The sequence below is a fragment of the Zosterops lateralis genome (genome assembly GCF_965231275.1).
Source record: "Zosterops lateralis genome assembly, chromosome: 10".
In the NCBI taxonomy this organism is placed as follows: domain Eukaryota; kingdom Metazoa; phylum Chordata; class Aves; order Passeriformes; family Zosteropidae; genus Zosterops; species Zosterops lateralis.
The window spans coordinates 3,791,097-3,805,342 of NC_139770.1; the positions used below are offsets into that span (position 1 = coordinate 3,791,097).

The window sequence follows — 14,246 nt, forward strand, 5'->3', positions numbered from 1 at the left end:
GAGGAGTAAAAGGCCCGAAAAGAAGCAGCTGTTTAAAATTTTCCTCAATCCCCGAAAATCAACTTCTTAATTACTGATAATTTAAGCATCAAAATCACCACTAACCCTCTTCTCCCACTAGACCCTCCCAAGCTGGGAGGCCTGCTTGAACACTCTTGGGCAAAAACCTTCTCTTAGAAGTGTAGCATTTCATCAGATTTCTTTAGCTTTTTCTGGAATTAATTAGTATTAAAATAAAGCAGGGAAAAGGCCTGCTGGAGGTGCCTTCTCTCAGACCCCCCGCTCAGGCGGCTAAAGCTCATTGTACCACATTACTTTCATATTTCCACAGCACAGTTCATTAAAAAGTTCCTCAAGTGGATTGATAGATATACATAGCTTTGATTGCCTTTAAAATGTGCACCCTCTTGGGTCAAAAAAAACAGGCTTTGCTTCCACCATGCAAAAGGATCTGTGTTCAGTCTGGTTTATGTTTATACCGAGGAGGGCAACCACTCCCAAGCAAAATTTAGGCAGCAGTTTTGGGATAAAGGCTTGCAAGATGAGTTGCTGGATCACTGTGTGGCAGTGGGGCCTCTTTTCAGGGATTATCTAAATGTTAGTCTTATTAAAATCTAAATTCAATGATAGTTTTCATGAAATTTGTTTTCCTCTAGCAGCAAATCAGTCTGAATCAGGGAATAAAAAATAATGGAAAAGAGGAGGGAGACAGTACTTATTTTTTACTTTTTATTTGATGCTCACCATCTCCCCAGACTTCCCTAAGTGAACTTGAGTTGAGTCTTTCCTACAGCTGGCAGCATTTTCTGTACAGAAACAGAAGTTGAATTAATTTGGCTCTTGCCAGCCCCAGACTAGGTGTACTCACAGACCTACAGAGCCAGTCAATGGACGGGAGAAAGGCTGGTTTTGGCCAGGCTGCAGAAAACATTTTCCTGCTAACTGGAGTCCTGGCAAGGAACGTGGGCTTTGACATGGAAAAAGGGGTTTCTATTTGCTGCTGGATACCTTTGCTTTGTTTAAATCATTACTGGAAGCATCTTTAAAACTTTTCCACACCACTCTACCAGTGAGCAACAAAACCACAACTGGGACTAAATATAGCTGGGAGGCAGAGAGCACAGCAGAGCCATCCAGGAGCTCACAGGGAGCCTCCACATGTGAGAGACCTGACAGAAAGTTTTAAAGTTCAAGACACTCATGGAGCAACCGGCCAAACTGAATAGCTGAGCAAAAAGCAGCCCTGCAAATGCTTTTATAATAACTTCCCCTCCCATTACTCCACAAATGTACCCATTGGAAACAGCAGCTGACACGGGAACGGCGGCTGAGACCCACAGGGGTATTGAGGAGCTGGGCCAGGGTGAAATATTGATTAATCATCTTGTCATGCTGGGGCTTTGTTCGGTTCTGTAGATAGGAATTGAGAGGGTAATGGGCAGCTCCTCCATCTAGGAAGGCTGCTGGATCACATGGGAATGATTTGTTGACTTACAGAAAAATACTACAGTGGGGTGAACAGTAGGATGATGCTGAAATGAGCTGAAGGGATTTCTGAAAAGTATTGACTTTTTTTTTTCCTTAAAAAAAATTAAATTACTGTAGCAGAAAGCCAGAAACATCAATCCTCACTCAGCATCTGTTTGCATCTGGACAATTGCACCTGTGTGGTCCACTGGGGAGGGTATGACACAAAGACAAAAATTATCCAGTTTTCTTTGTTTATTGGGGGATGAGTAATCAAATCTGGGTTTGCTTTTCAGCTATTCCTCTGGGTGAACAACTCTGGCACTGAGACAAGGCAATGAAAATCAAGGTCATGGTAAGGGATCTACCATGGAGTTGAACATAAGTGATCTACGTATGGAGTTGAAGGACTTCTGATATTACAGAAATACACTTTGTCCCCCCAGTGCTCACCAAAGCCCATGGGCACTGCTGCTGGGTGGGATACTGTGACAAAAAAAATACCAACCTCTAGACAACCAATGGGAGAATCAGCCCAGGGGTTGGCAGCAGCGACTCCCTAATGCTCCCCAGACCTGGTTATGGGCAGGTTGAACTAACCCTGAGCTCAGCTCAAGGAGTTCTTTTCCTGACAGGTCTATGATCTGTGCGCTGCTGTAACCCAGAACATTAAAACCAGGGGAGACTGTCCCACCCTTTCTCCACCTCCCAAACCCTCTTTCATCTAAGGCAGGTGAGGGCAGAGCTGATAAGAACTGTCATTGCATCAAATTAAAGGGGAAAACGATCTGGAAAGTTGTTTGCAGATAAAACTTGTCTTGATTAATCTATTTGTTCTCTGTATTTGGCAGAAACCTAAAACCAAGTTCCACAGTGACTTTAACTGCACAAAAAATAATAGTCTATTTATGCAATTATCTGCATGTACCTGGCCACTGCCTCAGGCCAGTGCAGTACAAGAATATGCACACGGGATTTATTTTATTTTTTTTTTCCATTTATTTACATTTTTTCCAGGTGTGGTTTAGGCTTCCTGCATGAAAACCATTAGGGTGTAGGTCTCAGCTTGCCACCAACTTGTGCAGAAGGCTCTCAAGCTGAAGGAGCAAACCAAACAAGCCCACACCTGGGCTGAAGACAAGAATGACACGTGCAGGTTATTCCAAAATATAACTTAAATATCTTATGAGTTATGTGCACTGGCACAGGCTGAGAGAGGAGAATCTCAACCCTTCCTATCTCTACTGATGAGAAGAGCAGCAAGATGGGCATTTCTTGGGAAAATACTGGCTTTTTCTGACATCTCTCCTCCACAGGTTGCCCAGAAGCAGGGGTTCAGATCTGATCTCAAAGAGAACACAAATTAAAATGCTCTTGTTTTCCCCCTTTTAGACTCTAAAAGGCTCATTTTATGCAGTTGGAGGCTCATTTAGCTTCTCAACCACGGAGTTTGATCACTCTGCTGATCAAATATGAATAAACATTTCACTATGTACAAACCACTGCTTCCCAATGTTGTCTCCACAAGCAGCATGCAGGCAAAACTCAAACTCAAACTCCACAAGAGCCTTTGAAGGTGACACTGCACCAACCTCTTCTGTGAAATGACCTAAATATCCCTCTTTTCCAAGGCTGTGTTTTGAAACTTAAAGGACTTAACTAAACCCCTCCAACAGTTGGTCTATTGAGAGGCTCTGGCTCGTGTCCCACATTTCATGGCCAAGTCCAAGACACCTCCCAGTGCCCCATCCTCTGGTTGCCCTCATGACCCCACAGATCCATCTTTGCTGCAGAGGAAATGCTCCTTTTTTTTTTTTTTTTCCTCCCAACTCAGACAAAACCAAGACAAAAAGGAAATGGATCCCTTCAGTTTTGTAGTCCTTTATTATTTTTTTTTTTAAGTTGATCCTCCCATAGTAATGTACTGAAATGCGTAACAGTTACATTGTACAAAGCATTTAAAGAAAGTACCTCAACTTGCCGATTATTTCAAAATGAGATTATAAACAAAAGGAAAAATAAATCTGGTCCCTCACTAAAGGCCAAAAAAACCCCCAAAAATAACTGAATACCTTCCGTTATTTATTTATTTTTTTTAAAACATAAATTTGGAACACTTCATCTTACAAATAGGATTAACATGAACATAACATCACACAAGCTCGCAGACAACCAGCATAAAATATTGGGTACAGTTTTTTTTAATCAGAAGAATCATGCTTTCATGAAGAAATTATAACTGTTTATACAATCGAATCAATTTACTGTATTACAAAAAAAAAAAAAAACAACAGAACAAAACTAAGTCGCATCTATTAGTTATTTAGTTCATTAAAAGGCAAAAAAAAATAAAATAAAAGAGGAATGTAAGAAAATTTCAAACACTGTTTTGCACTCCCATATACACAGATCAGTTCACCTCACTTTTTTTTTTTTTGGAAGTACATGGGTGCCTTACATCGTAACGCAGTGGGGGACTGGAGCAGTGCTGTTTGTTACAGGAACAGTGCTATTGTAATCAACAAACAATCGTTTGCCAACAAATAAATACACGGTACACACAACACAAAGGAGAAATTAAGAGGGTAGGGGGAAAGGAAACAATACAACAAAATAGTGACATGATTGTCGAAAATTAAAAATCTCCTTACAATGATTCAAACTAGTGGTGCTGTCGATGAACGCGGTGCTTTCACGGAATTATCTGGATGATTTAGCTTCTTGGAGTAGTGAACATTCATAGTTTACAATATACACAAGCCTCTTATGTATTGTTTCTCAGAGTTCTTTCTTTTTCTGTCTTTTTTTTTTTTTTCTCCTTGGTTTTCCTTTTTTTTTTTTAAACAATGCAGTTGAGAAGGCAAAAGAATTACGGAGAGAACAAAATAGTCCCTGTTACTTCTTTCTACATTTACGATGGATAGTGTGCATTTCATAGAACTATTTTCTTTCTTTGAAGGGCTAAAATGCATAAAGCTTTAATGAAGAGATTTGTACATAAAAGCAACTGTTCCCAATCCTGTGTCAAACTATCTTATACAAAAAGAAAATCAATTCAGTTCCTACTTTAAAGGAGTGCCCATGTGTATATCAATGCAGTCTTAACCCTTCTGCCCCTGCCCCTCAAAGCCGGGTGAACTGGAAGACACTTTTTCCCGGCCCCGTTTACATAATCCACTGAATTATTTTTTTTTTTTAATTTTATTTTTATTTTTTTTTTCTTTTAAGTCGCATTGATCCTCCAGAAGTCAGCAGCTGCCTTTGCTGTGCAAAAACAAAATATTGAGAATAAATAGTTTCTTTCTTTTTTTTTTTTTTCTTTTTTTAAAATTATTCAGTTTAAGGTCACCGGACTTTAAATGAGTGACCCTGCAGATTTATAAGGCATTCTGCTCAGCAGTCTTTTAAATAGTCATATATGAAAGAGCCATGCTACTGGGTTTGGACTTGGTCCCATCCTGGGTAAGACTCCGCACTGTCATACGTGGCTGATGGACTGGATGGCGCTGGATTCCGCGGCGGCTCTCGCCATACTGTGCCACATGTTGGGAGAACTGTGGGATGCAGAATGAAGGGAGTCCTTGTCGGAGAGAGAGAGCATCATGGCATAGGCCTGCACGGGGACACAAGGAGGACAACGAGGTCACACTTCCTGCAGTGTGGGTCTGATAGTTCTGGGTCTGAGAGATTTTAGCCTGCTAGCAGCTGATAAATTTTTCCCAAGGAAAAGTTTCTCAAGAAAGCTTCTTCTCAAAACAATCGGGGCAAACAACTATCCTTCCTCAAAACAATCTTTCTCCAGGTAGTGTTTTGCTGTTTCTCTAGTTCAACCAATAGGATTAGAGAGGTGTCATACCTATTCATCGATCATGTTAAGTCTGTATCAGAACACCTTATAAAAAGTAGTAAGAATTAAACAATAAAGACTTTTTTCTATGCTCTTTGCCTTCTGAAATATTTGGAGTCTCTCATTTTTCTTTGGTGTCCTACAATGACACCGGGGTGGGGATCTGAGCTCGGAGCCGCGTCACCTCAGCATAGTCAGGGCAGCAGTTGGGCTGCAGCCACTGGGCTCTACTTAGTTCAAAAAAAAAAAAAAAACCAACAAAATGCTTTAGGTAAAAACCACTGTCAACCCTTTCACTGACACTTTTGACTCACTAATAGTAATAATAATTTCTGCTTTCATCTGGTTGCACAAAGCTCAGAGAAACCTTTGATGGTCGACAAGGTCCCAAAGTCTCCTTTGCCTTCAGATTCTTGGCACAGGAGGCTCCTTTCAAGAGGCTGAGGAATCACATTATCCCTTGTCTCGTCCTGTATTTCACCAAATATAACAGTCTCCTTTGCTGACCTTTTCTATGTGCATATTCTGCAGTTTTTGAAACAGGAATCTTTCAAAGGGGCTAAAAAAACCTCGTTTTAATTAATTAATGTTTAGAAAACAGCAAGAAATAGCATGAGGATACCATTTCAGTTATTGCTGTTCGTAAAACATGCTGAGGACCTAGAGGTGATACCATCCAACAGGCTATAAAAAAATACCAAAAAGCCAAGCCAGCCAGATCACATCCCTGTGAGGCTGCAGCTAAACCCCACAGCATCAGTGTCAGCAGACTGGGACTAGTTCTTACTGTGGCATGTCCGTGGGCAGCAGGCAGAACAAAAATAGTAAAAAAAGTAACAAAAAAGTATAGAAAACCTCTGTTTTCAGGGAGCAGAGCATCCCCCTGCCATGTCTCTGGGGTGTAGTGGGATGTTGGGTGAGCCTGAGGTTTGTGGACATGGAGCACAGCCCTGTCTGACAAGGCTGGAACAACCCTGCCTGCCACACACTAACAGCTTAATCCTGCAGGTATTTGGTGACAATAACAGTTTGACTGAGTTAAGCTTTTACCTGGGATTTGGATTTCCTGTACAACGGTTGCTTGAGGTCCTCTGGCAGCTGGGAAGCATTGAAAGCTGCCAATTCAGCTTCACTGTACTGATTTTCTTCCATTTTCCTCATTTTGAGGCTATCTGTGAAGTGCCTTATGTGGTCCAAAGCCGAAAGTCCAGTCTTACTATACTCCTCTTCTTTATACCTACAAAAACACCATTAAGGTTTTAAATGCCAATTAAATGATCCTCTCTGGATTCCCTCATCTTCTCAGATTTACACAGTGGAGCCATTTCCCCCTTTCTCACATTCACAGACCACCTTGCCTCATGGAACGGCGATCCTGAAATAAAAGGAATTCTCTTTTCTGTTCTAAAGAAAAGGCAGTTTAGTGGGGGGAGGGAGAGTTTGTCTCTCTCATGGTGTCTCCACAGCCTTTTGCAAGGCCATTATGAGAGATCCAGGACGGCTCACAGAGCAGATAACGTCTCTCCCATGGAACTGTCTCACCCTGCTTCCTGTCTCACCCAGAACCTCACAATAGCTCCCCAAGCACAGTCAGTTTTCCTAACAAGGGCTCCAGACTGCACGAAGAGGCTGAAAGCAGGGCTGGTGTTGACCCAAACACAGACACACGTTGCTATTGTGAGTGGGAAGCGGCTGCTCCGGGCCGGTTCCCACGGCAGCCGGTTTGGTGCTGGCACTCTTGTATGGCTCATTGTTCTCATCCCGCCTATCGGGCACACCAATACTCGGAAGGAACCAACCTGCCAGGGGAAGCTTTGCAGTTCATGTCCAAAGTAGTCGTTTCCTCATAATCCTCCTCAGGAGTGCCCTCATGCATGTCGCTCGTCACGGGCTCTTTGACTGCTTTCCCTGCCATTTCGCTCTCTTCGTCCTCTTCATCCATCATTACTTCATCTTCTGCCTCCTCGTCATCCAACAGATCCGAGTTCTGGCTGGCTATCATGGCTTTTTCATCCTTAAAGTGGCTGCCATTCATTCTGAAAGTACCAAAACAAATGCAACTTATAAACGCAGATCAGATATGAAAGCTCCTCATCGGCAGACTCCTGGAGGCAGATCTGAAAAGCATCTCTCCCAGCAGAATAAAGTATTTTACATCTTACTTAGCTTCAGACATTCAGGCAGCATTGGAGAAAATTCCACTCAGAAATCAGTGGGATGCTGCAGCACCATCAGCATGGGATTTTCCTGTTATCCTGCTAAAACTACTGTTCTAACAGAGGCATGTTCAGATAACCATTCCAAATTTTCTCATGCATTATTTCATCTCAAGTTTCCAATCATACATGTAGTCTGGGCAAAACAACTCACTGCCTTTTAACAGAAGCTGTACGGGCCAAGAAACTCTGAAAATTGGATCTGGCATTTTTAACCAAAATATGAATATTGGATTCAGAGTTTTAAAGTCAAAATTATATGCATAATTAATTTTGCACACTACCACCCCTTTGGAAGCCATATTGCTTCACTGAAGGTATGGATTTCATACATGGGAACCTCAGGGACTTCAGCTGGAGACCTGAAGAGTGGTCTGCAATATTGCCTCCATGCTGAACTAGATTATTGACTGATTTGAAGGGTAAAAAGCAATGAAAAGAAAGGTCATATGGCAATTTAAGTGCATTTATTCTTATTAAATGAGTAATTACAGCAATATACACATGGAAAACCATTTGGTCTACACGCTGTTATTATGCTGCCCTTTGCTCCCAGACAATGACTTCTCTTAACTACTTCCTACAGGAATTTTATCAAGGACATAATACCCACACTGAAGTAGGGGCTCTTTTGGTAACGGTCTCAACCCTGTAGGGTTCAGGGCATCGGGAGCTGCATTGTGTCCATCCCATCAAATGAGAGCCAAAGGAATTCGGCACCGACGACTCAACGAACACCCAACCAAAGGCACAGCGATGGGAATGCTCTGCACCCAATGAAGCCCCCCTCAAAACTCATGCTACCACTGTATCTGCCCCCACCACGTCACGCAGCACAGAGGCCTTGATTCATCTATTGTTCTCATTGTGCAAAAGGTCCTTAACTCTTCCAGGAATACAGTTATAAAAATGGAAACTTTATTGTCCGCAAGCCGTTTGCTTTAGACTCCGTGTGCTTCAAACTGTGCGGGACAATATGGGGTAGACCCAAAGTCGGAGCAAGATAAGATGAACCCTCATAGCCTTGTCGGTGTTTAACGTTTGACTTTCTGCTGTAACTGATGGACTTTCTGAGGAGGAAAGCTGGTTTCTGCCACAATAATAGCATAGTTTCGCTGACCGTATTAGCGTTTCATCTATTTTCCGAGCAAATTCCAGCTGACTGCCATGAGCTTAGCATTGCATTGAAAAAAAATGCTCTAGGGAACAGTCTGTCTTTAGAACAGTATCAAAAAAATCTGAGGTTGTGCAGAACAGGGAGAGCTGAAGCAGCCACCTCCCTCTAAGATCATCAGAGAAATATCTCTTTATCATCTTTTATTTAAATAGGCAGAAATAAGAAATTGTTGAGCGCAGTTTGGGCTGCCAACTTGCTTGTTATGCTCAATTGAGGCTGCTAGAAATGAAAGGGAGATGGACTACAACCAAAGTAACAAAAGCCATGTGATTAAGAAAACAGATTCCCTAATTATGCTTTCAAATGCAGCAATTTGCCAGGGATAAAATATCCGTCAAGAGCAGTCTGAAGTGCCAAATTTAGAAAGGAAACACTGCACAACCCAGCAACCTTTCCACTTTGCTGACTTCCTGTCGGAGGACATGTTGAGACCAGATGTGCAAAGAAAAAATCCCAAGCCCTCATTGCCAATCAAGATGGAATGAAATTTGAATATGCATGTAATCACTTAATCCAATACTTTTGTGGAAATTGTGTGGTGTCCACCCTTTTGATCCCTTCACAAAGGCATCTAGAAATTGAGGAGACAGCGAAGTTTGTCACCAACAGTAAGAATTTTTTGATCTTGATAATGTAATGCCAATTCAAAAGGGAAAATAATGCATAATGCAACACCAATCCCAAAGAAATGTGTGGGGCTCCATCCCACAGCCTTTTCTGCTTAGCTGTACTTTTATTAACTGAAAATATTTAGAAGTGGTCTCTCTTCTGTTAGTTCAGAAGAATTCAAACACCCATATACTTAATAAATCTTAGTAGAAAAAGCTCTCTCACATGCTGGAGCACTGTGGACTCCCAACGCCCACCCGCAGCCTTGTGGGCTTTTGGCTACTCAGCATCTTTCTTGGGATTGAGTTACTTACGGGAAAGGACTTTCAGCTACAATCTTTCATTTGATCCAAGAATTTAGCTTGGTCTACTTTATTAATTACACATTTAAATTGCACTTAAATCCTGAGGCTCCATACATTTAGCCACAGGATGTAGAATTCACCTGTTCTGCCGTGAATGTGAAGAGAAGGAATTTTTTCAGCAGACTTAAATCAACGGCGGGAGCCTGAAACTGAGAGCTCCAGATACCAGGAGAAATGTGTTCACAGTTCAAATCTCTTGACCAGCATCTACCACTTGGAACATCTTCATACACAGTGAGGAGGGAATTAACACATTTTTCTTCCTAAGACACCAAGGCGGCTGCTGAAGCAATCAGATTCTAAAATAACTCTGGCTCCAAACATCATCAAAAGTGAACAATCAGGTCTGCAGACCTGGAAAAGGAGCAGTGGGCACCTTCTGAAGGCAGATCAGACACAACTCACCTCTCCTCTGAGTTTCGGGGGGATTGATTGTTGTGGTTGCTGTTTCCAATGAAATTCCTAATTTCTGTGAAGTAAGAGTCTTCCTTGTCATCTAGGATTGCCCCTGTGCTTTCCAGTTCTGAGTGAGGTGAAGATGTTGCAGTACCTTAAAGCAAAACATACGACATCCGTTGCTGCTCCTTTACATTTTCTATATTTAACCATTTAAATCAAAATGAAATTGAAAACCTGGTTAAAATGAGTGAGAGCCAAAAGTTGGTCAGTGTGAACTATGATTTTTGGCCATAAAATCAGTAATTACTAATTATTCATAGGCAAAGGTGATTTCCAGCCAAAATGACTTGGTTGGATGCTAGGTATCATTTCCATGATTTATCATCACTTTTTCCATATCTCTATTTCAACATCTCCCTTCTGCTCCTTGTGATTCCAAGACTGTCCATTGATAACTGTCCTTCTTAGACCAGTGGTCCAACTCAGCAAATGGAACTTAATTTTTAGCTATCAATCATGCAGATTTGTTCAAAATATGAAGCAGCCACTGACATAATCACCCAGGTTCATTAGCACCAAGTGCCTTTCTCTGAGCACTGGGGAAGGGACAGCTCTGCATTCACTGCATGCCCCTGGTTATCTCCATTGAGGCTGAAATGACTGCAGAGAGGGTTTTCATTAAACCCTGCAGACACCCAAACCAGCCCAATGACATCCCCTCCTACCACTGCCTGTGCTGCTGCTGTGCAGTGACCAATTTGCTTTGGGGCTTGAGAGGCACCATTAGCTCCACAATAGCCAGCGCTTTTCAGCTCCTGACAGTGGGAATATTTCAGAGGGTGCCAGGAAAATCTTTTAGAGTGTCCCCTGAGACTCCAAATCTGGGACTCCTATTGAGATCCAAGTGATTGCGGAGATGGGATTAAACCAATTTTCCCAGTCTGTTCTCAAAACGCTGTGGGTTGGCCTAATTAAAACCAAAATAAAAGACATCATCCGGTGGTCTTAAGTCATACAAGGGGAGAGTTTATGCTGGGATTTTCAAAGCACTTTAAATGTCAGCAGAGCTTAGGCACTCACATATTTTGCAACCCACCCACCCATTGGAGCAGCGTGTGCCTGTGGACACTGGGCAGGGAACAGGCAGTCCCTGCACATGGGACATGGGGCAGGCTGGGGAGGGAAGAGACAGGAGGGAAAATTCAGAACATACCAGACATGTTCCCGTTCTCGTGCTTTTTTAGATGTCTGTCAAGATTGGTTTGTTGACCAAAACACCTGTCACACAAATGACACTTGAACGGCTTCTCTTTATTGTGGATGTTACGCACATGTCTCTGCAGGTTAGAGGATATGCTAAAGGATCTGTCACAGTATTTGCATCTAAAAAAAACACACCAAAACAAGTGGGTAGGAAAGAGTTGGTTAGTAGCTGGAAACCAAAGATTTGTCCTAAGATACATAACAAGCCTTCTGGGCTCAGTCTCAGCACCCAACCACAGCTCCTTGTTTCCTACTGAGGCTCAATCCTCCCTGACATACAGACACATTTGGGCTAACTGGAGAGCTGTGCTCTTGGAATGGAGACATAACTTCTATGGTGGCGTTTTCAGATTTAATTTACATTAGACTTCATATTTTAAATACTGCCTCTAGGAATGAGCATAATATTTCTGAGCTAATGGCATCAAATTAGCTATGGTAATTGAGTCCCATGTTTTCAAAACTGTTGCACGCAAAGTTGGGAAGTTTGAAAACAGTAGAGCAATAACTCCATTGTTTCATGTGCTGCCAATACAATACAATTAAACACTTTTGGAAAAAACATGAAACAGATCTCTTCTAATGCTCAAATAAGGTAAAAAGGGCTATTTCTTTTCCTATTCTAAATTATACTGTGTGATTAAATCTTTTCTTGAGGAATTAGCTTGCTTGATTGCTAATCCCAGAGGAAATTCGGTTATCTTGCAAAAACCAGCAATAAACAATCCCAACCTTTAATACTGTGCCAATGTGAGTAGTTTAGTCTATCACTCTGGTACCAGAGGCATCAATTTTCATACTCTGTAGCGATTTGGAGTCCCTAAAGCCTTTACTGTATTGCTCTTTAAGCCATTACTAAGTCATACTATAACTATTCCAAATTCTCTGGCTGGCAGCTAGCCAAGAGTCTTCACCACTTTAGTTTTTCAATCTCTTACTTCTCCCGTGCCTCTCTTACACTTGTCAGTGATGTCAAATTTTTTTTTTTAGTGCTGAAATCACCCATTATGCTACTAATTGCTTGTGGCTTTTATGCAGTGGACGGGTATAACATGCATCAAGACCTTCCTTCAATAAAATTAGATGTGAATCTCATTTCCCAAAGAGACTAGATGCAAAAAACATATTGTTTCCTCACAAACAATGAGCTTACTCTGCTCTTTACAGCTCATAAAATGCAGAAATCTGTGCATTTGTTTTACTGGAACATGAACTGGCCTCTTTCCAGCTTAAATTAGCCTTTCATTTTCAATAAGGTGAAGATTTATACACATTTCTGCATGAGACTGTCCTGGATTCAGTATCACACACATATTCTTATCAACAGGAGAGTACACCCACATGGGTTTTGGTTCAGCAGACCTCAGAAAAGATCCAGATTAGGCAGGAAACAAATAAATACAGTAACGCCTTTGCAACCGGGACCTTTCAGAAATCAGATGACTGACAAATCACCCAATTTTAGGCTGCAAATAACACCGCAGAACTCCAATAAAAAACCATTTTTGCAAGGGAAAATATGTCCATGAGCCCTACTGAACATCACTTCAATCATGCTGGTTCAGCAGTGCCAGCCACCCTGCCAGCAAAGGCAGGACTGGGGGATTGTGTTGGGAAGCTGCCCCAGCCAAAAGAACTTTACTAAGACCAAAACTCTCTCCCTTTTCTGCAGCTTCAACACCGAGGATCAGCACCAAATGCACAAAACTCTGAGACCAAAATGCAATGGTGGGTCCAAAGTTAAGGAGGAAGGGCTGGAGCTGGTCCAGCAAGGATGTTAAATTCCCTGTCTTTATTCACAGAAAATGTCTCCATTGGCAGGGACCCTAAAGCTTGGCCAGAGCACAGGCAGGGGTGAGGGTTGTGGTACCTGTAGGGCTGCTCTCCAGTGTGCGTCCTCAGGTGACGGGTCAGGTTTGCAGACCTCGGGAAAATCTTGCCACAGTATCTGTGATAAGAAAATGTTGTTCCCAATTTGAGCTGCACTGGATGCACAGCCCAAAAGAAATCATCATCACGATATTGGCTCTGCTTTGGTGCAACAACATCTCAATAAAAGCATTCAGCAAATGTCAGAGATTGACACACACACACAAGAGTGGGACTGGAACTGCTGGTACCAACCAGCTTTGCTTGTGCAAAAGCAAGGGTTATATAAAAAAACCTGTTTTAAAGATCAGCCCAAGGTTCTAAGCCCACTGGATGATTATCAGCCTCATTCAGATTAGGAATCAAGAGAACCTGTTATTAAAGCCTTGGATTTCTGCCTCTGTGTAAGCAAATTTCAAACCTTTCAACCAATTCTACGTGTCAGCAAACGTGACACCGTTCTGTGCATTGAATAGGATCAGAGCAGACAAGACTCAAAGACCTAATCCATCAAGGTATGTTTCTATAACAACACGTCTTGAAAGAAGGTGACATGTTTTCAAAAAGATCAGATAAACCGATATGCCAGTGTCAAATGCCTGCACATTCTGGAGATGATATAGAGACCTCAACAGTGCAATTTAAAAACCATTCTCCAAACTCGATAATATGTCACAGGAAAAATAATGGCAAAAAAAATAAAGTTATCGTGAGTTCTCCCCCTTCATTCAAATAATATATTAATATTCAGTTTATAATTGGCCCATTCTGTTGAGGACATTGAGCCCATTTTTGCATGGGGGCAGAGCACACACAACACTCTCTTAAGTGAATGAGGGTGGTGGCTGCTCCACACGACGACTTTGAAGATTGCATCCCTTCACTTTTAACATCCCATTTATTTTTTCACAACGTGATGTATAAGCCTTCAAAATACCCACACAGCTAATTCCACTCTCCTTGACAAAGCTCCCATTCATTTTGGGTGCACATTCAATGACTATCTGCATTGTGGGATTTTTTTTTAAGTCCGT

The 14,246-nt window shown here is 41.9% G+C and overlaps 1 protein-coding gene across 8 annotated transcripts in view; it reads right to left on the reverse strand.

Moving 5' to 3' along the window:
• Nucleotides 1-4,251: 4,251 nt before the first annotated feature.
• The window catches only part of MECOM (MDS1 and EVI1 complex locus), a 330,442-nt gene continuing 320,447 nt past the window's right edge, over nucleotides 4,252-14,246 (reverse strand). For all 8 annotated transcript variants that reach the window (XM_083868952.1, XM_083868948.1, XM_083868946.1 and 5 more), the window contains 6 exons: nucleotides 13,214-13,291; nucleotides 11,294-11,463; nucleotides 10,087-10,231; nucleotides 7,114-7,350; nucleotides 6,365-6,551; nucleotides 4,252-5,080 (listed from right to left, as the gene is read on the reverse strand). In XM_083868952.1, the coding sequence (XP_083725078.1) occupies nucleotides 4,946-5,080; nucleotides 6,365-6,551; nucleotides 7,114-7,350; nucleotides 10,087-10,231; nucleotides 11,294-11,463; nucleotides 13,214-13,291 (952 nt within the window). In that variant the 3' untranslated portion in view covers nucleotides 4,252-4,945. The remainder of the gene's footprint in view (nucleotides 5,081-6,364; nucleotides 6,552-7,113; nucleotides 7,351-10,086; nucleotides 10,232-11,293; nucleotides 11,464-13,213; nucleotides 13,292-14,246) is intronic.